Source organism: Papio anubis, chromosome 11, assembly GCF_008728515.1.
Source record: "Papio anubis isolate 15944 chromosome 11, Panubis1.0, whole genome shotgun sequence".
NCBI lineage: Eukaryota > Metazoa > Chordata > Mammalia > Primates > Cercopithecidae > Papio > Papio anubis.
In genome coordinates this window covers 19,001,560-19,025,158 of record NC_044986.1, presented here as the reverse complement: position 1 = coordinate 19,025,158, position 23,599 = coordinate 19,001,560, and the positions used below count along the sequence as shown (strand labels likewise).

Below are 23,599 nucleotides of genomic sequence, written 5' to 3'. Positions count from 1 at the left end.
ATTTTGCTGACGAAGGTTTAGGGAAACAAACAGACACTTTGCTGATGACAGTGAAAAAGGACAAGCCTCTCCAGAAAGCAATTTGGTAACATCTTTGCAAATTGTAAGCACACGTGTCCTTCAATCCAGCAATTCTACTCTGAGATTTTATGCTGCAGATATTTTTCATGTGTCTGAAATAACCTACATGCAAGGCAATTCATGGTCACGTTGTTTGTCATAGCAAAGGACTGGGGGAAAACATAAATGCCCAATGATTACATGAACTGGTGATCGCCATATAAAGGAAGGACAGAGCAGAAGTACAAAGAACACAGTGGCATATCTATCAGGAATGAGCTCAAGATACAGCCTTGACTTAAGGAAGAAGGTCCACCCTCACTTCTATGTGAGAGCTAAAAAAGTTGATCACGTGGACATAGAGAATAGAGTGACAGATACCAGGGACCAGGAAGGGTGGGTAGAAGAACAGGAAGGACGAAGAGAGGCGGGCTAAGGACAAAGAGAAGCTGGCTAACGAGTACAAACATACATTAAGAGAAGAAATAAGTTCTAATGTTTGATAGCACTCTAGGGTGACTAAATTTAGCAATGATGTTATGTATACTTCTTTTCTTTTCTTTTTTTTTTTTTGAGACTGAGTTTCACTCTTGTTGCCCAGGCTGGAGTGCAATGGCACAATCTCGGCTCACTGTAACCTCCGCCTCCTGGGTTGACGCTATTCTCCTGCCTCAGCCTCCCGATAGCTGGGATTATAGGCATGAACCACCACACCTGGCTACTTTTGTATTTTTAGTAGAGACGGGGTTTCTCCATGTTGGTCAGGATGGACTCAAACTCCTGACCTCAGGTGATCCGCTCACCTTGGCCTCCCAAAGTGCTAGGATTACAGGCATGAGTCACCGCGCCTGGCAATATTATGTATATTTCAAAGTAACTAGAAGAAAGGATTTCAAAGGATACCAACACATAAAAATGACAAACACTTCAGGTGATGGATACCCCAAATGCCCTGACTGGATCATTACCCTTTCTATGTATGTAACAAACACTCACATGTACTCCATAAATACATAAATTATTATATAGCCATGAAAGAGGAAAAAAAAAAGATCAACAGTGGTATGCTCTGTTTGGGGGAAAGAAAAAATGTTGTACATATATGGCTGCCTATATGTGGACAACATTTTGAAAGATACACAAAAATCTGGGGCAGTGTTTGCCTCTCACAAGGGCAGGCGAATGAACCTGGCTCTGAGGGGCTTCCTTTTTGCTGTGCTCTGTTGCTTTTTAGAACTTTTTACCATAGGGGTTGGAAAGAAGGAGCGGGCAAAAAACAGGGACAGGAGAGGAGGAAAAGGAGGAAGGGAAGGAAAAATGGAAGGGAGGGAACAAAGGGAGGGTGAAGGGAGGGAAGGAGGAAAAAATAGAGAGGAAAGGGGCTTTTTTATTATTGCAGAGAGAAGAAAAAGATCTGGAGAGTGTAACACATCCCTGACAGATATTATCATGGAGGGTGGAATTCTAGGGATTTTCATATTCTATATTACAAATTTCTGCCACATATGCATATTTTATAATAAGCATGTATGACTTTGCCATAAAAATATAGCTGTAAAATTACTACACTGAACTCCTTACAGAGTAAAATAGCAATTTGAAATGTGTAGCTGTTGTGTATGCTATTTTAAATTATTTAAAATAACTCCATCTGAAAAACCAAAAACAACAAAAAGAAGAGGAGAAAGGAAAACTAGGTTTACCCCATTGGGTCCCACCAACTTGGAAATCTGACCCTTTCTTTTTGCCCGGGAAAGTTGGGGGAGACAATAACCAGGGAGGGAAATGGAAACAGAGCTTGCTGGAGGTGGGGGTTGCCGACGCGTAGCCTGGAGGCTGACAGAGGCTCTCCTTCTCTCTTCCCGAGTCCTCAGTCCATCTTCTCTTCTTCTCAGTCTTCCCCTCCCACCTCCAACCTCATCACAGGAAGAATGAAGCAGGACCCGCCTTCTGGTCCTGCCCCTAGCGCTTCTCACTTGGCCCCAGCGCCCTCGTCCATTCAATGACAATGGATGCAACAACATGGTCTGCCCTAAAAGGACTGAACCCTCTCAAACCCCACGATCCAGTGACAACTGCATTTACACATATGTCAAGAGGAGGAGCCATCATCCCATAAGGAAGCTTCCAGAAGACAGTACGTGAGAGGCACCATCATTCACTCTGATTATTCAGGACCTTTCTTGGCAGCCATAAATCCCATCCTTGCCTCTGCCTCTATCTTCAGCTGCACCCTCTCCACGGCTGCTTGGCCTTCCTTGCTTCATCAATGGCATCTTGTCTGTGGTCCCCACCCCGCTCCAAGCGACGAACCAACTTCACTGGAGCGTCTGCTGCAGGCTCTCTGAGAAGGGCCATTGTTCCCCCCACACTTGTCCAAAGCCTCCATTGAGGGCCGCTGTGAGCATGGATGGAGGACATTCATCACCGGGAACATTTGCCAACAAATGAGAGACAGCTGTTGGGCCCGAATGGCGTGTGGCTGAACGTTGCCTGGGGTGAGATTTATTTTTCGAGTGAGAACAACCTCACTTATTTTTCCTTCCAAATTTTAAGAAAAAGAAAAAATACTCACCTTCCTCTGCCAAGCCAGAGTCCAGGGCCATCCCACTAATCACATAGCACGTAAGGCCCCTGGGGAGTCCAGCAGCATGGGTTAAACACCTACTTCTAGAGAGAGGTACAGCCACAGCCTAGCCCACTGCCTGCTGGGGGCTGTGCCCTGTGGTCAGGGACCATGCCTCATCTCCCGTGATCCTCCACTTGCCCACAGCAGTGCGGGGCCCACACACTCAGCGGGGACTTCCAAAAGCTCCAGGCCTGGTTGAGAGGGACAGGTGGGAAACTCAACAGAACCTCCTGGGAATGATCAGGAACAAAGCAGATGCCCACCTGGGTGCCAAACACTCTGCAGCACATTTTAGGAGCTGTAAAACAGAGACCCCAGGAACAGAGACCCACATAGGCCAGGGACATGAAGCACTGAATGGGCCCCGTATGGAGTATAGGCAGCAGGGGCCAGAGGTGATCAACCAGGGTGGGCTTCCAGGAGGAGGCAGCAGGGGGTGAAGGTGGGTGTGATGGGGAAGGTGAAAGGATGGGAGCAGGTCCCTGGCATGATGAACAGCATGAACAAAGTCCTGGCTGGACCAGCAGGGACAGGACATGGAGACAGGAGGGCTGGAAGCCAGACACACAGGGCAGCCCCGTTTTAGGAGAGGCTCTCTCATCAGGCCAGCGATCTCTTCAGAGATAGCCACAGAGTCCCAAGCTCAGCTGTGAGTGATGCCAAGGCACCCTCCTCCCCATCTTAAAGGAATGCACCAAGATGGCTTGACTGCAGCTGGAGGACCTGACGCCCCGGTTAACATCAGATCCAAACATGGCTGCAGGTCAGGGTCGAAGCCATCTGAGGATGGAGGTCATGTCCAGCTTGATCAAGCTAGACCAGGCAGCAGAATGTGCCGGAGAGTCAGATAGAGCTGGGTTTGGATGCTGCCAGGTTGGCCGTGGGCTTTTGCTGGGGTTGCCTCTGGCCTCAGTGTCCAGCCTCAGTGTGTTCCATGCTCAGAATCAGGATAATGACATTTACCGCTGGATGCCTGCCTCCCTGCCCCCACATCCCACTGTGATTCTGCCAGCCTGTAATAAAATGAAAGTGTCTGACAGAAAAGCCTTGGGAAGCCTTTGATTAACATTCTTAACTCAGCCTAGCTCAGGCAAACAAGTTCCAGCATTCCAGGGGACATCTCCCTGAGCAAAGCGATGCCAAGAATGTCAGTGAAAGATTCTGAAATACTTTTCTTATTGGAACCCTTCCAGGTGTTCAGCCACTCCAGGGAGGCTACAGGTACCTGGCGGAGGGTGGGAGTTAAATAGTTCAGGTTCTCACCACCCCTTCTCAGGAGTCCCTGGGGATTCACTGAGACGATGAGTAGAAAATGTCCAAGGAAGGAATCAGAAGCCAGGGAGCGTGGTCACTACCAGATATGGGCAGCCAGACCGAGACTCGGCTGAGAGTCTGAAAACCCACCATCTGGTAGTAACAGCTTCCCAGTCAGTTGCTGTGAGACAGGTAAGTTAAGGTCCCAGGCCCTCGGTAACCTCACGGAGAAAATGTCTATCGTAGGACTTCTGACACCTTCAATGGGACATTTGTGAGGGGAAATGAGGGAAACGATGGAACGTATTTTGAAATAAAAAGGAAAAGGACCTGGGCATGGTGGCATGCACCTGTAGTCCCAACTACTCAAGAAGTCGAGGTGGGAGGATCGCTTGAGCCCAGGAGGTCAAGGCTGCAGTGAGCTATGATGGTACCACTGCACTCCAGACTGGGCAACAGAGCAAGACCCTGTCTCTTAAAAGAAAAAAAAAAGGTACTGGCCTTAATTCTTATTTTTAATAACTGCTCTTGATCGTGATTCCCTGCTTAATATCAACAAGGCAGCAGCTGCAAAGCAGGGAAGATGAAGAGAATCAGGGCTGACAGGTGGGGGCTCTTCATGTCAGAGATGGTGCTAGAAGTTAGGAGAGGGGAGATGAATGTGTCCCAAGCAGCCCTGCCCTACCCAGGCAGCAGCCGGAACTGCACCTGCTCCAGAGCAGCTGCCAGGAGGCCCAGGGGTTCCTTAGGCCCAGCAGGCTCTCCTGGCCAGGCTAAGGAATCAACAGCCAGGGAGTGACCGAGCAAAGCACACCCAGCAACAGCATGGTCCCAGGCAGATGTCCTTCTAGAGTTGCAACTCGTGCTTAGGCCATGTGGGCCTCAGTCCTGGGACTGCAGGGGGTTTACCAGCCTCCATGCTTTGCAAAACTCTGATGGTTCTCCCCACAGCAGGCTCCTCCTATTCCCTGAGGTCTCAACCCAAATGTCACCTCCCTAGGGAGACTCTCCATGACCCCCATACTAATGTTGGACACCACTCCCTACCATCACCAAGTTACTCCCACAACATCCTGCTTTCTTTCTTCACGTGACTCATTACTCTCTGAAATTAACCTGTTGTAGAATGGTGCTTGCATGTTTGTGGTTTGCTTTCCTCCACTGGAACACAAGCCCCATCAGGACAGGGGACTCGTCAGTACTGCGTCGGGCTTACCTCTGCACTGAGACACTGGCACAAAGTAAAGCTCAGAAAATGTCGATTGTCCAAATACCTGGATATTCTCCCATTTAAAGGGGCCAATTAAGGACATCGGCACATTCATTACAAAATCACACATCCTTTGAACTGGAAAAGACCCTGGGGCTGATACCTGAGCTTGAGAAAATAGAAATGAAGATTTCTATTGTCCCCTCACTTAAGATATCAATATTCCAAGGGACCCAAAAAATTGGAAATGCAGGTTCAGAGACATGGGCAGAAACTGAACACTGTCAGTAAAGGATGGACAAGTTGGACGAAGAACAGCTAGAAGGAAGAGGCATCAATAAGCAACATCCAGGGCATGAGAAAGAATGCTGGGAAAACAGTGACACCACCAGAGCCAACCTCAGGGGTTATTTCTATGTTCTGGAAGACTTAAGCTTTAGTCACTGGCTTTAAATGCAATTGGAGTTGCTGCCCACACCCTGAGCCCACATCCAAGAGGGTTAGCTCTTCTCCTGCCCACACTCGCGAGACCCCAGGCAGCACCAGGTCCTGCCTCTGGGGCCCAGGCAGGACACAATGCCAGGCAAACAGGGACCCTGGTCATCTGGTCCACATGGACCTTCGAATCTCAAAAAAGGGTTTTAAAAAAGAAACCAACTATTATTTCAAGTAGAAATAGAGATGATGGAACAAAAAAAGATCAAGAGCCAGCTCTGTCCAGATCCGATCAATCCCAGGGTGGAAAGCGGGGAGAGGGAATGTGTCATGCTTGGATACACTGATTTTGAGTGAATCTCCTGAGTGGAGAGGAGCAAAATGAACCCCTAGCTCAGAGTCTAGTGATCTTGTGTCCAGTCAATCAGGTGCTAGAAAAATCTAATTTCACTGCATTTTACTCAGTGTGATAAACATTTGGACGCTGGCTGTCAGCCATGACCTGTACTTAGCGATGTGAACCCAAGGATGACTAAGAGCTCAGGCACTCAGAATGGCTGGAGGCGACTGAAAAAAATACACAGCTACGAAAAGCCAGCCCTACCACCCCAGGCTTATTCATGCATCTCCCCTCTTCTGTGACAATGGTGGACTGCTAACCACCACTACAACCCTGACAGTCAAAGGCAAGCTTTAGAGTCAAACGTAGGGATAGTCTGTTATCACAGCTTCATGAGAACTTGGACAGTCCAGAAATTAATATGAAGGAAAATGGCCTTACCATGACTCCTCCATAGGGTGAGGGGTGGTAGACAGTCTCCTCCCCATCCTTCCATAGCACATCACTGGAGCTTCTGGTATTGTTCTCACTATGTCAAATTCTGCTCCAAGTCAGAATTATATGTAGGCTCTGGTATCGACAATAGGCTACAAGCAAATGCATGCAATTTCCCTTTCTTCCCCATACCCCATTCTCCTCCCGCAACAACGATGACCTTCCTAATATGCACCTTTTCGTTTGTATGTGTTTTGCTTAATGTGGATTGCTTCATGAATTTTTAATGACTGTAAATACTATTGTCAATCATCCTTTTCTGCTTCCTACCTTTCCATGAGCACTGTGTATTAAAGATTCATCTATGCTGTTGGATGTACATCTCAGCCATTGCTTCTATTGCTGCATAATTCTCTAAGACGTGCATCTATCAGTTTATCTGTTCCCTCTCCCAAGTGACACCTAGACTGCTTCCCATTCTCTACCATGACAAATAATGCTGCAGAGATCATCCTTGACCCTGCCCCCTAATGGGCCCATGCAGACATTTCTTTGGGAATTGCTAGATCGTATGGTAAGTGCATCTTCAACACAATTAAGAATAGTCGGCCGGGCACGGTGGCTCACACCTGTAATCCCAGCACTTTGGGAGGCTGAGGCGGGCAGATCATGAGGTCAGGAATTCAAGATCAGCCTGACCAACGTGGTGAAACCCCATCTCTACTAAAGATACAAAAATTAGCCAGGCATGGTGGCATGCACCTGTAATCCCAGCTACTCAGGAGGCTGGGGCAGGAGAATCGCTTGAACCCGGGAGGTGGAGGTTGCAGTGACCCGAGATCACGCCACTGCACTCCAGCCTGGGCAACAAGGCGAGACTCTGTCTCAAAAAAAAAAAAAAAAAAAAAAAAAAGTCTACCTTCCAGACTGCCTGCACTAGCCTATACTCCCTCAGCTCTACATGAAAATGGTTGAACCCAGTGTCCCTGGGAAAATGTGGCTTCGTGCCACGTTCTCATTTCTGCCAGTCTACTAGGTGATGGTTTTGGTTGACTTGCCTCTGATGACTAAAGGAGCCCAGGCATTTCTTCAGATGCTTGTTAGCCTTTTGGCAGCTTCCTTGACCTGTAAACTCCTGTTCATACCCTTGATTCACTGTCTTTTCCATGTAGATTCCTGCCTTTTTCTGGTTGATTTGCAGGAGTTCCTTGTATATCCTAAATGTTAATAGAACAGCTTTTAAACATTGTAAATCTCTCTCTCCTTTCTGCCAGCTGCCTATTAATTTTGTCCAGGATGTCACTCAGTGAACAGAGCCCTTAACTTTGATGTAATCCAACTCTAAGAAAACCTGAGGACAGCAAACAGTTCTCATTCAGTTGCTGTTTCTTTCTTTCTTTCTTTCTTTCTTTTTTTTTTTTTTTTTTTTGGAGACAGAGTCTCTTTCTGTCACCCAGGCTGGAGTGTAGTAGTGAGATCTCAGTTCACTGCAACCTCTACCTCCAGGATTCAAGCGATTCTCCTGCCTCAGCCTCCAAAGTAGCTGGGATTATAGGTATCCGCCACCACGTCTGGCTAATTTTTGTATTTTTAGTAGAGATGGCATTTCACCATGTCAGCCAGACTGGGCTTGAATTCCTGACCTCAGGTGATCCACCTGCCTCAGCCTCCCAAAGTGCTGGGATTACAGGCATGAGTCACTGGGCCCAACCAATCAATGTTTCTTGACTACTCACAATATCCCACACATGAGATTAGTGCTGTGAACACCAAGAATACTGTCCTTGGCCCTTAAGGAGCTTACAGCCTACTAAAAATATAGACTTCCATCAACCATAACACAGACACAACGACCATGGCCATGAGGGTTGTGCGAGATGAGGTGAGGGTTAAGGGATCCAGTGGGGGCCAGGGTCAAGGTGTCAAGGCCCAGAGAGCCTTGACAAATATGCTTACCAGGCAGCCCTGAAGGGAAGGCCTTTCAAACCAATGGACCAGCACATGGAAAAGCCCAAGTTAGGGAGCTACAAGGAGTCCGGTATGACTGTGGCACAGAGCCAAGTGAAGAATGGCTGCAGAGGCTGGAAAAATAGGAATGAGCCAGGTACAGAAGGGGCTCAGGCTTTCTCCAGAGCAGTACAAGGACTCCTTACTCTCCCCACAGCCACTGGTGAGCTGCCCTAGATGCCGCCTGCACTCAAGGACAGGTCCTGGTTCAGGGGTCTCAGGAAATCTAGGCTTATCTTAGCTAGGATAGCAATGTATTGAAGTCTCAGAGAAACCCATAGATAGAATCCTAGAAAGAAAAGCACAGTGGCTCACACTTGTAATCCCAGCACTTTGGGAGGCTGAGGCAGGAGGATCGCTTGAAGCCAGGAGTTCAAGACCAGCCTGGTCAACATAGTAAGACCCCACCTCTACAAAAAAATGAAAAATAAATTAGCCAGGTGTGGTAGTGTGCACCTGTAAGTCCCAGCTACTCGGGAGGCTGAGTCAGAGGATGGCTTGAGCTCAGGAATTTGAGACTGCAGTAAGCGATGATAGTACCACTGTACTCCAGCCTGGGTGACAGAGCAAGATCCTGTTGAAAGAAAGAAAGGGAAAAAGAAAGAAAAAGGCTTTGTGGGCATCCAAGTTAAACTATCAAGGTGGATAAGAGATATCCACTAGACAGGTCTGGGTTGTCCTGAATGAAATTAGGACTTTCCCTCCTTCACCTCAGTTCTCAGCCACAAAATTCCCCAGCTCTCAAGGGTGCTTGTGTCAGAAATACACCGAATAAAGTCATTAGTGACACCGCAGAATCTTACCCAGGAACTCACCAGGAATGCTGCCAGTCAGCTGTTTCCTCCTAAATCTAAACCATTTTCACACTCATTATGATAATTTTTTAAAAAGCCATTTGGGGAAAATATTTGCTGCAAGCTATGTGACCACCTTTATTATGTTCTCCAACCAGAGAAGAAATCTATATGCACAGACACGTGGCAGCCAAGCCTGAAAGCACAGAGGAGGCCTGCAAGGAACTGAAGTCTGTCCATCCCAACAGAACAAGGTCCTCTGCACTCTCACTTTCTCTCTTCCAAGCTACCTCAACCTTCCCTTGGCAGGAAAATAAATCTTGTAGGACAAGTCTTATGCTTTGAGGACATTAGGTAAATAGCTTTAGGAAATTTTAAGAAAAAGGGGCTGATTGTCATCCCACACCTCCTTTCCCCCAATACGCATGTGCCCCAATCATACCTGATACCCAGAAAGTAAATGCTCAAGGCTGCAAGGAGACAAGGAAGCAGGCAGGCCCCAAGATAGGAGAACCCTATATCCTTTGAACCTACCAAAGGCATTTTCCAACACAATCTTTGGATCACTTCTGCTCTGAGATGATTCCCAACTCTATTGCTAAGCAGAGGGAGGTAACTAAGTGCCCCAAAGCCACCAACACTCTCCTGAGGCTTCCACAAGAGGCTTTAGCACAAGAAGCTTAGCACAAGAGGCTTTCACTCCCATACTGCCATGACATGCACCAGGGGTGAGGCTGTAGCCAAGAAACAAGGCTGACACTGACCTGAGCCCACACTGTTGCCCTGATTGGTGAGCCCCTGTTCTCACACAGGGGATGTGGGCTGCTGATTTGCTCTTACCCTCAACAATACACATGCTAGTGGCTCCCTGCATACCTGAGAGCACTCAGTGATCCACACTCTTACCTCCGGGTCAGAAAAGCAAAATCCCACACGCTAAGGGCTTCATGCATGAATTAGAGTCCCTACAACCTTTTTCATCGTGAATAGAGACCTGGAGGCTGGGGGCAGGGAGGGAAGTTGGGGGTGGAATGGGAGAGTGAGTCAGGCTTTGGAAGGATCTGATCTCAAAAGCAACAGCCTGAATTCTCCCTCTGAGAACAAAACAGCCTTTCCACTCTCGAGGGAACCAGTGCGTGGTGAGTTGGGAGCGGCACCTGAATCCCGTAACTCTTGGAGATTTGCTCCCTGCCAGAGCTGTTTACAATTACATCCACCAAACCAGCTTCACATGGGCGGGAGACGGGCGCTTGCCCGCTGAGAAGCCAGGAGGTCAATGGAAAAAATTATTTTAGTCAATGGTGAGCCTTCATGCTTGGAACTTTTATCCAAACAATGGACACTTTCTCATGCTCCCCCTGGGCGGACACCAGTCCCTCCTCTGATACTCAGTTCCAGGGGACCTGGGATGGCGGTGGGAGGAGCCCCTCACAGTGCGGGGATTTTGACTCCACCCCTTGGTGGTCAGCGAGTCACAGCACTGTTTAAGGACCCACAGAAAGAGAGTAAGTCTGCCCTTTCCTGGTACCCTAATCACTGTGACACTAACCTGTTGGGGGTGGGGGGGGACCACGGGCAAAGTCCCAGGGTTAGCAAGTAGCACTGGATGGGAGGATCGGGGAAGGTGCCATTTTTTGCAGCAGGCCATGAGAAGTGACACCTTTTAGGGCTTGAGGAAGCAGCAGGGGCCACAGTGAACAAATTCCATTGAGACCTGCACTTCTAGGAGGGAGTAAGATACTGAGAATAAGCCCCAGTTTCCCCACCCTGCCTCTGAGGTCACCAGCCCCTCCTGGGGGAAGCCTGGAATTCAAGCCATGGCTATTTGAAATGAGAGCCTGAGACCACCAGAGGCCTGGGGACCAGGAGAGAGTGGGAGGGTCTGACTCTCCTCTGTGTCTTTTTGGCCTCAGGTTCTCAGTGGGAATCCCTTCTTTGAACTCAAGACCCAGGAGACCTGGAGACCTGAATGGAAGTGGTAGAAAGAAACAGAGTGAAAAAGCAGGAGAAAGTCAAGAGGGGAACAAAAGAAGAGAGGAGAAGAGGAGAGGGAGGGAGGGAGGGAGGGAGCAAGAGATGCAGGTACAGGAGCCAGTGTGAGCCTGCGCATCCAAGAGGCGTCCTGAAGCACCCATAACTCACACCTGTGCATGTGGTTTTGAGATCCACCCTTCCTGCTTTGCCCCAGGCTACTTTCAGAACATCTGGGATATTACTAACTTGAACCAGAGACAAGCTTCCACCGACTCCTGGGAGGCATGAGTCTCACCCAGCTCAAGTACCTGGAGCAAGACATCTGGAACTGTCACAGCACAACTGTGTCACAGCCATACAGAAACTGTGCTTGACCACCATGCACACCATGATCCTCAGCCATAATTCCGGTAACATCAATGGTAGGGACCCCATCTCTAAAACACGCCAAAGACATGTGATCCAACTCTGCCATGTCAGTCAAGGACCAGCTGCTCTGTACTGGGTGTTCAAGCAGTAGGTGCCACTTCACCATCCTTTATTCTCCCTAAGTGTGCAGGAAACTGCCAAGCAGAAGCTACAGGGGGCTTCTGTTAACTGTAGTACCTAATGTTGGTGCTCATCTTTATTCAAAGAATGTGCTAGAATCGAGTGCTGCAAAAGTCCTGACAATGCAAAGGTGGTAGAGTGTTGACCATTGTGAGCTGATAAGGAGTCTAGGATAATAACAGAGTATTTGCCTCCAAGGAGACCCAGGGCCATGAAGATGGCCCAAGCTAACTTGCCACCCAGTAGGTCCCAGCTCTGATTCCGGGGACACGAAGCACCCTAGCAGTTCCTTCCAAAAGGACCACATTTGAATTTTAGTAAATCAGCTCAATATGTTCTAGGACTGTGGGTATTAAATAAAAGAAGTCAGTGAAACCTCCAAACAATAAGCTCATTCAACACAATCTTTTTTCCTCCCCCCATCTGGGGACTTGAATACAGTGGACATGAATAAATCCTGTTGTATAAAAACTGGGGGAGAAAAAACGGGGGGTGGAGGATGGAAGGAAATGGCAGGATTCCCACTTGTTGGGCTAACAAGAAGGCTAAGACAGTCCCCCAAACCCAAACAGATGCCAGTGTGCCCAGGCAGCCCAGGGGAGACTGTGGCAGAGGTGTGCAGCCCGGGGAAGGAAGCATCTGGAATCTCCCACTCATAAGCTCCCAGCTTCTCCCTTGCACTCAAACCAGATGTGGGCCTTGGGGCTGCCCCAAACCCGATCCTTCTTAGGTAGACCAGCCACAAACGAGGCCTGACCCTGCATCAAGGAAATCTCACTTCAAATATGCACAAAAAACACTTCCTGCCTCTCTAAACATCAGTGCTTTCCCCTAACAAAGCTAAGACAATTAGAACTGAGGATTGCACTGGCTATGAGTCTGTAATTCTTCCAGAATACCCTGGAACAGGAGGAAGAGACCTGCCTTTGTGGGTGACTAGTGGTTTTGATGTGTTTGTGATTTAAAAGAGTTGCATGTGTGAAATTCTCCTGTGTAATTCACGGTTGAACGTGACCTCAGCCCATGTGGTCCTCACGGATGGAAGTTCCACAACCTTCCAACAGGCTGTGCTTAATAGAGATGCAGACACAGACCCAGCTCCCCAGGGTACACAGTGAGATAAAATTCACCTGAAAAACAGGCAAATTCAACATGGGCTTTGATAAAAACAAATAAATAAATAAAAAGGAGACCACCAAGATCTTAAGATTCCATTAGGATCACCAGAGTGGTACTTCCTCCTTCTTGGGGACTTCTACATCCTGTCTGCTGGCCTGGTGCAGAGATGACTGGTAATTCTGCCCTTGCATCAAAAGGCTTCTCGCTGTCTAGAAATAAGAGGACTAATTCCTTGCATCAAATGCGACTAGGTATGTTATTTCGATAAATCATGGGTTCTTCCCCTCAAAATCAATTCTAGCTAGCATAGACAAGCAGGACTGCCAAAAACAAAAAGTCAACCAGGAAATAATTATCCTGCAGACTTGAGTACTCAATTCTAATACAATAACTTTATTGGTGGAAAATAAAAAAAGACTTGCAGACAGGCTGCCAAAGTCAGTACATTAGATCCATGTGTGGATAGCAGCCGAGTTCCCAGGGTGGGAACCTGAGTCTAATGCTCTTATATTCCATGGTTCCTCCTGGGCTTGTTGGCTGCGTGGCCTTTAGGGGAGCTGCTTTTGCCTTTTCTCTAAACAAAGGGAGAGCTTCCACTATAACACTGATTGTGCCTAATGAAAAAGTCTCTGGCATTTAGGATGTCATCAGGCATGAGCCTTTTCGTTTTGTACCAAATTTCTCACCCTTTTCTGCTGTATACACCTCCAGAACCATTGCAGACACACCCACACCAAGACTCGGTTGCTAATTACAACCTAGGATAACCAACCTTGACCTTGATCCTTCATCTTATACCACAGCATCACAACTGCTAGAGTGTTTTTAAAAGTCAGCTTTATTGAGGTTCATTTACACACAGAAAAAAAAAAAAAACCCTGTTAACTACACTGTTAACTACACAGTTCTGAATTGTGACGAGTCTGTATGACTGTGTAACCACTACCAAAATAAAGATATTGAACATCTCCATCATTCCAAAACTTTTCCTCATGCCCTTTGTAGCTCACGCCTTCCCCTAGTCCCAGTCCTGGCAACTACTGATCTATTTCCGTATAGTTTCGCCGTTTCCAGAAAGTCATATAAATAGAATCATTCAGTGTGTAAGCTTTTGAATCTTGAAAGGCAGTATGCTTCTTTCACTTAGCATACTGGTGTGTATCACCAGTGGTAAGTTACGATCTGCCAGTTTTTAAGCTTTGGACTTTCACTTTCTTGTCAAAGAGACAAAATAATTGGCTCTAGCTCATCTTTGCTATGGAGAAATCAAACTCTTGATTCAGAAGCTTTTACTAAAGCTTAGGTCCGGTAATAGGGCAACTCACCATCTCAGTTGGCCCAGGACTGAGGGGTTTCCTGGGACACCAGACTTTCCGTGGTAAAACCAGGAAAGTCCCAAGCAAGCTGGGAAGGCTCGTCATTCAATTTGGGAAAACCACCTCCAAGGGTAGGACTGTACATTCACCCAGCTTGGATTCTTCCTGTTGCACAGTGGTTGCTGTCTCTGCGCTAACAGCTGGCTAGCCTCTCTTGGTTTAATCTCCAGTAGAAGGCTGATTTGCAGTGTGCTGGGGCTGAGTTTCCATACAAGCTCACCACAGTTCACCAGGACTGTATCTGCCTTTGAAGTCCTGGGAGGAGCTCCAGGAAGTGAGAAGAGAACTCAGGGGTCTGCTTAGAAAACAGCAGAACAGGGCTTCTCTGGGCATGGCTGCCTCTCCCCACTCCTCCCTAACACCAGACTCCCCTGAGAGATGTGAGATCCATGGTCCCTGGCCTCACTGTGTTTTTGCATCAGTCCAGTGCAATGCGTCCAGGGGGAGGCAGGCTCTTCCTGTTTTTCTACACATTCTCCCTTCTCCCCGCTCAATGCTGTTTGTGGTTAGTTTGTTTTTTGAAACTAACTGGGGAGAATATGAGAGTCAAGTGATAGAAAATTAGGAAAGGGCTCAAAGCTACTATTTGAATGTAAGGGTCTCTCCTATATGGACTTACTGAGACATCAGAGAAAAGTCAGGCAGGGCTAGGATGTAGCTCTACACATAAGGAATGAGCAATTCCTCGCCTCTTTCTCCACTGACATGAAGAATACACAGATGCTATCTCTGAGAAGCTAGGGTGCCTAGAGGCTGAGAAGCCCTGACTTGTATCTCCTAACAGCAGTGAAAAGCACACAGTGGGCAGAGCCCAATGAACTGTGCAAAGGCGGGGACTGGTGGGATCAGAACCACATGCCAGAGGTTTCAGGGTATCTGCTCCCCTGCATTAATTTAACATTCTCTTTCTCAAGGTCTTTACCAATAGCTCTTACAAGTTATTCCACCAAGTGGCCTGCAAGGTAGATTAGTAATCATTATCCTCACTCACACAGATGAGGAAACAAGGCTCAGAAAGATTAATTGACTTGCCCAAGGTCGCATAGCAAGTTAGTGGCAAAAGTCAGATTAGAACTCCGAGCCCCTGAGTGCCCAGGCCGGCGCCCAGCTCCATGATCTCCCTCAACCATCCACCCAGAGCATGGGCAGAGCCAGGTCTGCGCCCTCGGGAGCCCTGGAGGCCAGACGAGCTGCTGCAGAGGGCACAGACAGGCTCATACTCACATGCAGAAACCTGCCGGATCCTTCTCTGTACCACCAGACAGCAACACCCCTGTGCTGGAACAGACAGAAATAAGGCTCAAGTCGGGAAAGCCAAAGGTGGCCACTGTGGGCCTTCATCTCCATTTCTGGAATTTGCCTTTGGGATTTTGCTTCATTTCTTTTTGTGAACCAGGTCTGTTCTCCAGAGCTAGAGCATGGGAGAATATGTGATCTCTTTGCCTGGAATTTGTTCATTTCCCCATTCCCCAATCATGTCCCAGACACCTACTATGCAGCTGGCAGTGTGCCAGGGGCTGGAGAGGGACATAAGGAAAGACAAAGTCCCTGTCTTGAAGGAGTTCAGCCTTGCAGGGAAACAAACATAGACATGTACAATTATTAGAGAAATGTGACACTAATTCCACAAATATTTGTTGCATACCTGCGATGTGCTAGGCATTAATGAGGCTATCCCAAGAGTAATGAGGGTACACATCGGGAGTCAGGGGAAGCTTCCTGGGTGAAGAGACATGTGAGCTAGGTCCTGAAGATTGAGGAGAGTTTAACTGAGCAGCTAGTCCCTTCCTGGCTGAAGGGACACTGATAAGGAAAGAATCTGAAATTGCTTTGAGCACTTCTTTCCTAAATAAATCCTTGAAAAGGAATTCTACCCTTTAGAGACTCAGTTCTCAGGGATATTATATCCTATTTCTGACTGTCTGGACTGTTGCTTAATCTCTGTAGGCCTCAGTAGGTCTGTCTCTCAAATGGGAGTGAATAATGCTCCGTGTTGCAGAGGGTAGCTCTGGGCTCAATGAACAATCTTTGGAGACACGGTCACACGAAAGTCCTTGAGATATGGATTCCTCACATGGCCTACAGCATTCTCTTTCCCACTAAGTCTGCTACTCTCCAGCTCTCAACAGGAAATTGGTTTTATTTATAAGAATCACAATCCTAAACTGACCTTTGCTGGGCTACCCACCCACATTCCCTCCCTCATTTCCCTCTCCTCCCTAAGACACATCCTCTCTCCAAAGATTCCTCAGTGACCACAGAACAACTAGCATCGAAGAGCCATTGGAAAGTCAGATAGAGGAACACTACGAACACTGGAGGTTGTTTTCCAGATGGGGAAACTGAGGCCTGGAGAGCTCAGCAGTTTGCCCAAGGAAATGAAGCCTGTGGATCTCCAGGTTCCTGAGCCGCGACCTTCTTCATTGCACCATGACTGCCTTCATGTCTCAGCCAGGGCTCTGAACAGAACAAGCCATCCTCCCTCGGCGTGGGGGAAGTCTCTCTTCCCTGAATGACAGAAGCCTTTAAAGAAACATTTCCCGTTATTAAAGGGAATTGGAAGAAAACTGGCACAGTTTCCTCAGCTTTGAAGCTCCTTGGCCTTTCCTGGCCCTTTAATTGTGCTGGAAGCAGCCCAGCTCCCAGAGGTCCCACCCCTTCAGAAGAGAGGAAGGGCCCAAAGCAGAATTCCCCCACTCCGCTTGGCCTTTCAGCACCAAAAGTGACCTCTCAGTATTTCTGTTTCAGGCCATTTCATTGCCACATCATCCAGGGCTCCCACGCAACTTCAAAGTCAGGGAGCTCAGGGTCAAGTACAGGGAGCAAACCCTGAGCTTAGGATTTTAAGCACTACATTTGAGATAGTTTTTAAGCAACGTTCCCATAGCCTTTTAAAGCCTCTAATAGCTGAAGGTGATTACAGTAGATTTCTGCCGGTATTATAAGATTTGGTTAAGGAACATGATGTGAGCATGGGGGGGTATCCCTTTCGCCCCACACTTGCTTTTACTTTTCCAGGTGAGGAAAGTGTATGTAAAATTACAGACCTGTTGTGCTCTTTTGACATTTCATGTTTTGTAGGAAATTTGGTTTCCAACTTTGGCTGCTCAATGGAACCACCTGAAGACCTTTAAAAACTACAGTGCCCAAGCTGTACCCTAGACCAATTACATCAGAATGTCTTGAGTGGGGCCTTTACATCCATATTTCTGAAAGCTCCACAGATGATTCCACGCACAGCAAAGGTTTAGAACTACTGCCTTAGGTAGAACTTCAACAGAAAAAAAACCTGAGTTCGTAGGTACTGAAAAATAACAAACACAGATGATCCCTGAAGGTAGCATGCCCATCTCTTTTAATTTGCTTTTCTTTTCCAGGCCTTCCCTGACCACAGGTCTCAGGATCCCCATACAAACTTTGACGTATTTACTGGATTGACTCTTTGCAGTTCATATCTGCCTCCAGCGCCCTAGAGCTAAGTCAGGGGACTGGATGATCAAATTCAGAAACAAAAGAACCACAGAGAATTAGACTTTCAACCAATTACTGTGATCTAAATTGAATCTGAATATCTCAACCAGGCCCATCTGTATCCAAGTGTGATGCAATTTCAGGAAGCTTCGGCATGGATGTTCCAAGCACAATCCACAGATAGTAGGTCAGTCACATTTGGCCCAGACTCACTCACCAGCTGGGAGAGCAGTCAGAACCAGAATGCGTGACCACACTGGGTGAGTTCAGCCAATGGGCTCACGCACAGCGATAAAAGGATGCTCTTATGAGAGTCATAAATATGTAAACACATAAGGATGGGAACCTTCTCAAAGCACCCTGTAGGACTTGGCCCCACATCCTGACATTTGCGAGAGTCTTACTGCTTATACAACGCCAAAGAGATTCACATACAAAACATAGCCACTTTACCATCGCTATTTACGGCAACTCTCATAAAAGTGCCATCTCTCTAGGAAGGGACTCCCACATACTCCCCGATCCCTTATTTTTGCTTGGGCGAGTCATGGCTATCTAGCAGAAATCTTGGAAGGGACTGGGAAGAAAGTCTGGAAGTGTCTCTGCATCAGGCATATCACATGGGTGATATTCCAACCACCCATCAACTCCAGACCTCACTTTACATCCTACAAGACAATGGAAAATCCACTCAGAGCCTAAAACTGATAGGCTATTTTTGGAAGATGTAGAATATATATAACAAGCAGGCTAAGGAACATGGAAAGACAATTTCTCCTACATCAACTGCTTTATAAGATTTGCAAATTAGAGAAAACACTTTGAGACTCTGAAGACAGCCATGAGGCACTTCCACCTACCTGGGAGAGGGAGAGCTCAAAATTGGAAATACAGAAACAGAATGAAGAGGCATTTAAATAACACATTTAAAAAGTGTCACACATAATAAGAATTTTTCTTTACAATTTTTACTTAGGCTTCGAGAGCCCAACTAAATAAACCTGTTTTTTCCATTTAACTTTGTTGTTTAAACCACTATTCCTCGTTATCCCAATAACCATTCAATCTCAACTTTAAGATGATGCCCCCAGTCTCCGACAAGCAAGAGGAGTCTACTGATTCTAGTCAGTTACACTGGTTAATTAGAGATGGGCTTCATTTTGCATTTTGCACAGACTAACTTCTCCATTTAAAGGGTGTTCAAAGCACAACTTATCTGCCTCTCAGGAGAATGGGGAATTCTATATCCTGGGGCTGGGGGATCCCCAAATTCCTCAGTGAAAAGTGTAGTAAACATATTAGCGGCATGACACCAGGGAGACCAAATAAAGATTTTTCTCATGAGTCAAACACTGGAATTTGAGTTGGATTAGCCTCTGAAACCTAGATAATTCTCAGGTTTACCCACTTATCACTCTGTGTCTGATTTACTGCAAAATGATGAGGCAGAGACATGTGTTACCAAAAACATAAGCACCCTGACCTGGAAACTAAGTTCCCTTCAGTTGGCAAAATGCCCCTAACTGATCCTCTTCGCGGATGGGAGGATTTTAAGCTCCTGAGAGAGAAAGATAACTAAGGAGACTTTTATCAGGTCAAGGGCCAAGTCAAAAGCTGTTAATACAAAAGCCTTCTGAGAATAACTGGACATTTGGAAAGAAGACCCCGAATGTGATTTGCCCTGATTTAGAGAGATGAATATGCTGATTTGAGAAAGTAGCTTGCAGCCTACAGCTAACACCCCCCCCTCCCAATACACACAACCCAGCTTTGCAAGTCAGGGAGCTGGAAGGCACCCCAGAGGCCAACACTTCCTGTCAGGCTCAACTCAAGGCCTGAATTCCCAGAGAGGGTCCCTCCCAAAGGGCGGAGGGGCCCCGGTGGGGGAGGGAGTGCAAACGGCCATGTTACAAGGAGCGGGACTGTGGCTTCCTCAAGTGTCTGAGACAGCGTAAGTGCGCATTCAGTCATTCAAGCACAAAACTGACGTGATCCCAGTAGAATTTGAGACGAAGAAAATCACTGGGTTAGAAATGCGAGAGAAGCTCCAGAGAGGGTTCACAGAAAGAAATCAAAGGTGGCCAACTCCTCTAACCTTGTTCCCCGCCGCCTCTCCTGCTGTCGGCAAAGACCCTTCCTGAATATGTGAAGCGCTGTCTGAGACTTGGATCTTTTGCCTTCACCAGTAACCAGGAGACCCAGATGAGAAAAAGCAATGGGAAAGTGAAAGACATGACTACTTTAGGGAGGCCGGTCCCAACAGGTCCCTTTATGTCAGTTTCAGGGATCAGAGCCCGCCGGGAGTGAGGTTCCTTGGGAATCTGAGCGTTCTCTTTTTATTACTCTCTCCCAGGGGAAAACAAATATAGAAGCAGCATTTCCTCTCGCAGGTTTGGCGGAGACCGGTCCAGCACAAGAGAAGGCAAGAGCCTTTTCCAAAGGGAAGGGGTCTGTGGGGGGGGATGGGAGAGGGGGAGCGCCTGCAGCGTTCCGCTTAAGGGGCAACTCCCTGTACTCCCTTTTCAAAAGAACCGCAATCGAGACGTGTAGATCAGCTCCGAGGCTCCGAGTACGGGTGCTAAGCTGGGCACTGGGCGCACCCGGGACGGCCCGCCCACCAGAGTTTGGCGGAGATCCTGGCCCCAGCCAAACCCAAAGCTCGCCCAGCTGCGCACTGAGTTAAGCCCTCGGGCCGGGAGGCCTCCAGGAGCTCCACCTGCCGGGCACTCCATTCGGCCCCCAACCCTCGCATCCCTCCTTTCTTGGGGTGGGGTAGCGGAGAAGGGCTTGGAGATAAACGGTGACCCGAACGGCAGGACGTTTGGGGAGGCCCGAAATAGCCCGGGGAGGGTCTGCGCGCCAACTCCACTGCCCAAACGCTTTGCCCGGAGCAGGAAGCCCCTAGCACAGCGGGTGACCGTGAGAAAAGACCCAACACCCCGCCCCTTTGCCCCCAGCAGCTCAGCACGGTTCCCACCTTCTTCGGGGCTTCCTTGGCCCCAGGCATCTTTACTGCGCGGCGGAACTGACGGTGGAGTGGGGTGCCGGGCGCACCCTCTCTCCTGCAACAGGTGAGAAGCCCCGCCACGCCCCCCACTGACGACCCCCTCCTTCCGCGCCCGGGAGGATCAAAGGGCTCGGGGCCGCGGCAGTCACCTAGGAGCCCACCCGCCCAGTCCGCGGCGCCGCTGACGCCCCCTCTTCGGCCCAGGTCCGGGCTGGGTGGTGGCAGCGGGCTCTGCTTATCCCGAGTCCTGGCGAGACCAGTCCTAGCCCTGCCCTTGGCGTTGCTGGGCGAAAGGGAGTGGGTGTGCGCCGCGCGAGGAACCCGCGCCCTCACCTTTGTACCGCTCCATCGGGGCCACGGAGTGCGCTCCTCGCGGCTCGGCTTCGGCGCTGCTCTCCCGGCGCTCGGCTCAGCGCCCAGGCCGCCGCGCTGGCCCCTCCCCGTGAGGTCACGCTCGCGGCCGGACCTTCTGGCGGGGCCGCCGCGCCCCGGGTCCTCGGACCCGGCCCCCGCCGGGCACGCCCCCAGCGCCCCTGTCCCCGCGCTGGAGAACTCCGGCCCGCCGGGGCTGACAGTCGGCGCTTGAGTTGGTGCGCACCCGCGGCCCCGCTCGCCGCCCCCGGTCGCCTTGGCACTCCCTTCACGTCTTGGCTCCGGGGGCGTCAAGAGGGAACGAGACTGGAACGTTCCCAAACCCTGGGGGAGGCTCCGGGAGGCCGGGCTTGGGTGGGCCTCCAAGATTGTTTTTCCCCCACCCCGCTGCAAACCCAATGCCTGGAGGAGGAGACTGAGGTTCAAGCTAGGAGCCTGAGACTTGCTTAGATCTAGCTCCTCGCGGTTGACTCCTGAGCCAGAGCGCTTTTGCCCTAGGCCTTCCTGGAGGGGCGACGAGGGCAGGGGGGCGGGCAACCAAGCCTGCTCCGGGTTCTTTGGGGATTGCTCCCACTCTCTTGGAACCCTCTGGGCAGCCGCTGCCAATTGCGTACACTTTAGGGTGTGTGAAAACATCTGCTTGCTGACTTCTACCTGAATTTCCAGGGCCAACGACACAAGACAGGGAGTGCCGTTTCCGGGGTGCCCAGTAAACCTGACCGCCTTGGAGGGGTGGCACCGGTTCCATAAGCAAGCTCGGTCATGGCTCTGAATCTCCACCCTGCACTGCCTCCATCCAGCAAATGCCACACTTTACATCCTTTACCTTTTGCCACCGGTCTTTCTAGGCCCTTAACACGACCAAGCCTTCCCCATCCTCCCCCCAGAGATCTATGTGTTCTTTGAAACTATTCAGTTTTCATTTTAAAATCTCAGTCACGGTTTGTGCTGGGTGCCTGGTTTCTTAACAAGTTCCCCAGCTTCCTTGAAGGAATACTTAAGGAAGATTTGGCAGTGGTGGTTTTCTAAAAGACTTCTTAATTCTTCCTTGGAATCGCAGATTTTGTTTTGATGTTTGGAGACCTCCCGCAACCCCCTCCCAGGAGCATGTAGAAATATTTTTCTTAGTTATACTAGCACCTAATGTGGATGAAGACCTCCCCACAAGCCAGGCACGGCGCTAAGGGCTGTGCATCACTGCCTTTAGTTTCCCCGATAACCCTGTGACATGGGTGTTATTATGATCTCTTTCATAGAGGTGAAGCAGCTACGGCTGGGCGCGGTGGCTCACACCTGTAATCCCAGCACTTTGGGAGGCTGAGGCGGGCGGATCACGAGGTCAGGAGTTCGAGACTAGCCTGGCCAACATGGTGAAAATCCATCTCTACATATATATACACACAAAAAAAAATTAACTGGGCTTGGTAGCAGATGCCTGTAAACTTAGCTACTCGGAAGGCTGAGGCAGGAGAATCATTTGAACTTGGGAGGTGGTGGTTGCAGTGAGCTAAAATCGCAGGACTGCACTCCAGTCTGGGTGACAGTGTGAGACTACGTCTCAAAAAAAAAAAAAAAAACAGAGGTTAAGCAATTTGCTCAAAGTCACATAGCTAGAAAAGAGAGGAGCAGGTGTTAAACTCGGATCTGTCTGCTTCCAAATGTGTATTTTTATTTTTATTTTTTTAGAGACAAGGTCTTGGTTTGTTGCCCAGGTTGGAGTGCAGTGGCACCATCTTGGCTCACTGCGGCCTCAAACTCCTGGGCTTCACACTGATCATTAGAGAAATGCAAATCAAAACTGCAATGATATACCATACCGTCAGAATGGCTATTATTAAAAAGTCAAAAAATAACAGATGCTGGCGAGGTTGCAGAGAAAATGGAATGCTTATACACTGCTGGTGGGAATGTAAATTAGTTCAACTATTGTGAAAAGTACTTTGGTGATTTCTCAAACAACTTAAAACAGAACTACCATTCCACCCTGAAATCCCATTATTGGGTATATACCCAAAGGAATATAAGTGGTTCTACCATAAAGACATATGCACATGTATGTTTATTGCAGCACTACTCATAATAGCAAAGATATGGAATCAACCTAAATGGTCATCAACAGTAGACTGGATACATAAAATATGGTATATATACACCATGGAATACTATGCAGTCATAAAAAAGAACAAGACCATGTCCTTTGCAGCAAGGATGTGAAGGAACTGGAACAAGACCATGCCTTTGCAGCAAGGAGGAATGGAGCTGGGGGTCATTTTCATAAGCAAACTAATACAGGAACAGATAACCAAATACCACATGTTCTCACTTTTAAGTGGGATCTAAATACTGAGTACACATGGACACACAAAAGGGAACAACAGACACCACAGCCTACTTGAGGGTGGAGGGTGAGAGGAGAGTGGGGATTGAAAAATTACCTATTGGGCACTATGCCTATTACCTGCGTGATGAAATAATCTCCACACCGAACCCCTGTGACACACAATTTACCTATATAACAAATTTGCACATTTGCCCCGAATCTAAAATAAAAGTTTAAAAAGAAAAAG

The 23,599-nt window shown here is 48.4% G+C and overlaps 1 protein-coding gene across 1 annotated transcript in view; it reads right to left on the bottom strand.

The window, feature by feature from the left end:
• AFAP1L2 (actin filament associated protein 1 like 2) overlaps nucleotides 1-21,211 on the bottom strand; it is a 108,510-nt gene extending 87,299 nt beyond the window's left edge. The window contains exons 1-2 of the mRNA XM_031652051.1: nucleotides 20,994-21,211; nucleotides 15,407-15,460 (exon numbers count right to left, since the gene is read on the bottom strand). Of these exons, the coding sequence (XP_031507911.1) occupies nucleotides 15,407-15,460; nucleotides 20,994-21,009 (70 nt within the window). The 5' untranslated portion in view covers nucleotides 21,010-21,211. The remainder of the gene's footprint in view (nucleotides 1-15,406; nucleotides 15,461-20,993) is intronic.
• Nucleotides 21,212-23,599: the final 2,388 nt, after the last annotated feature.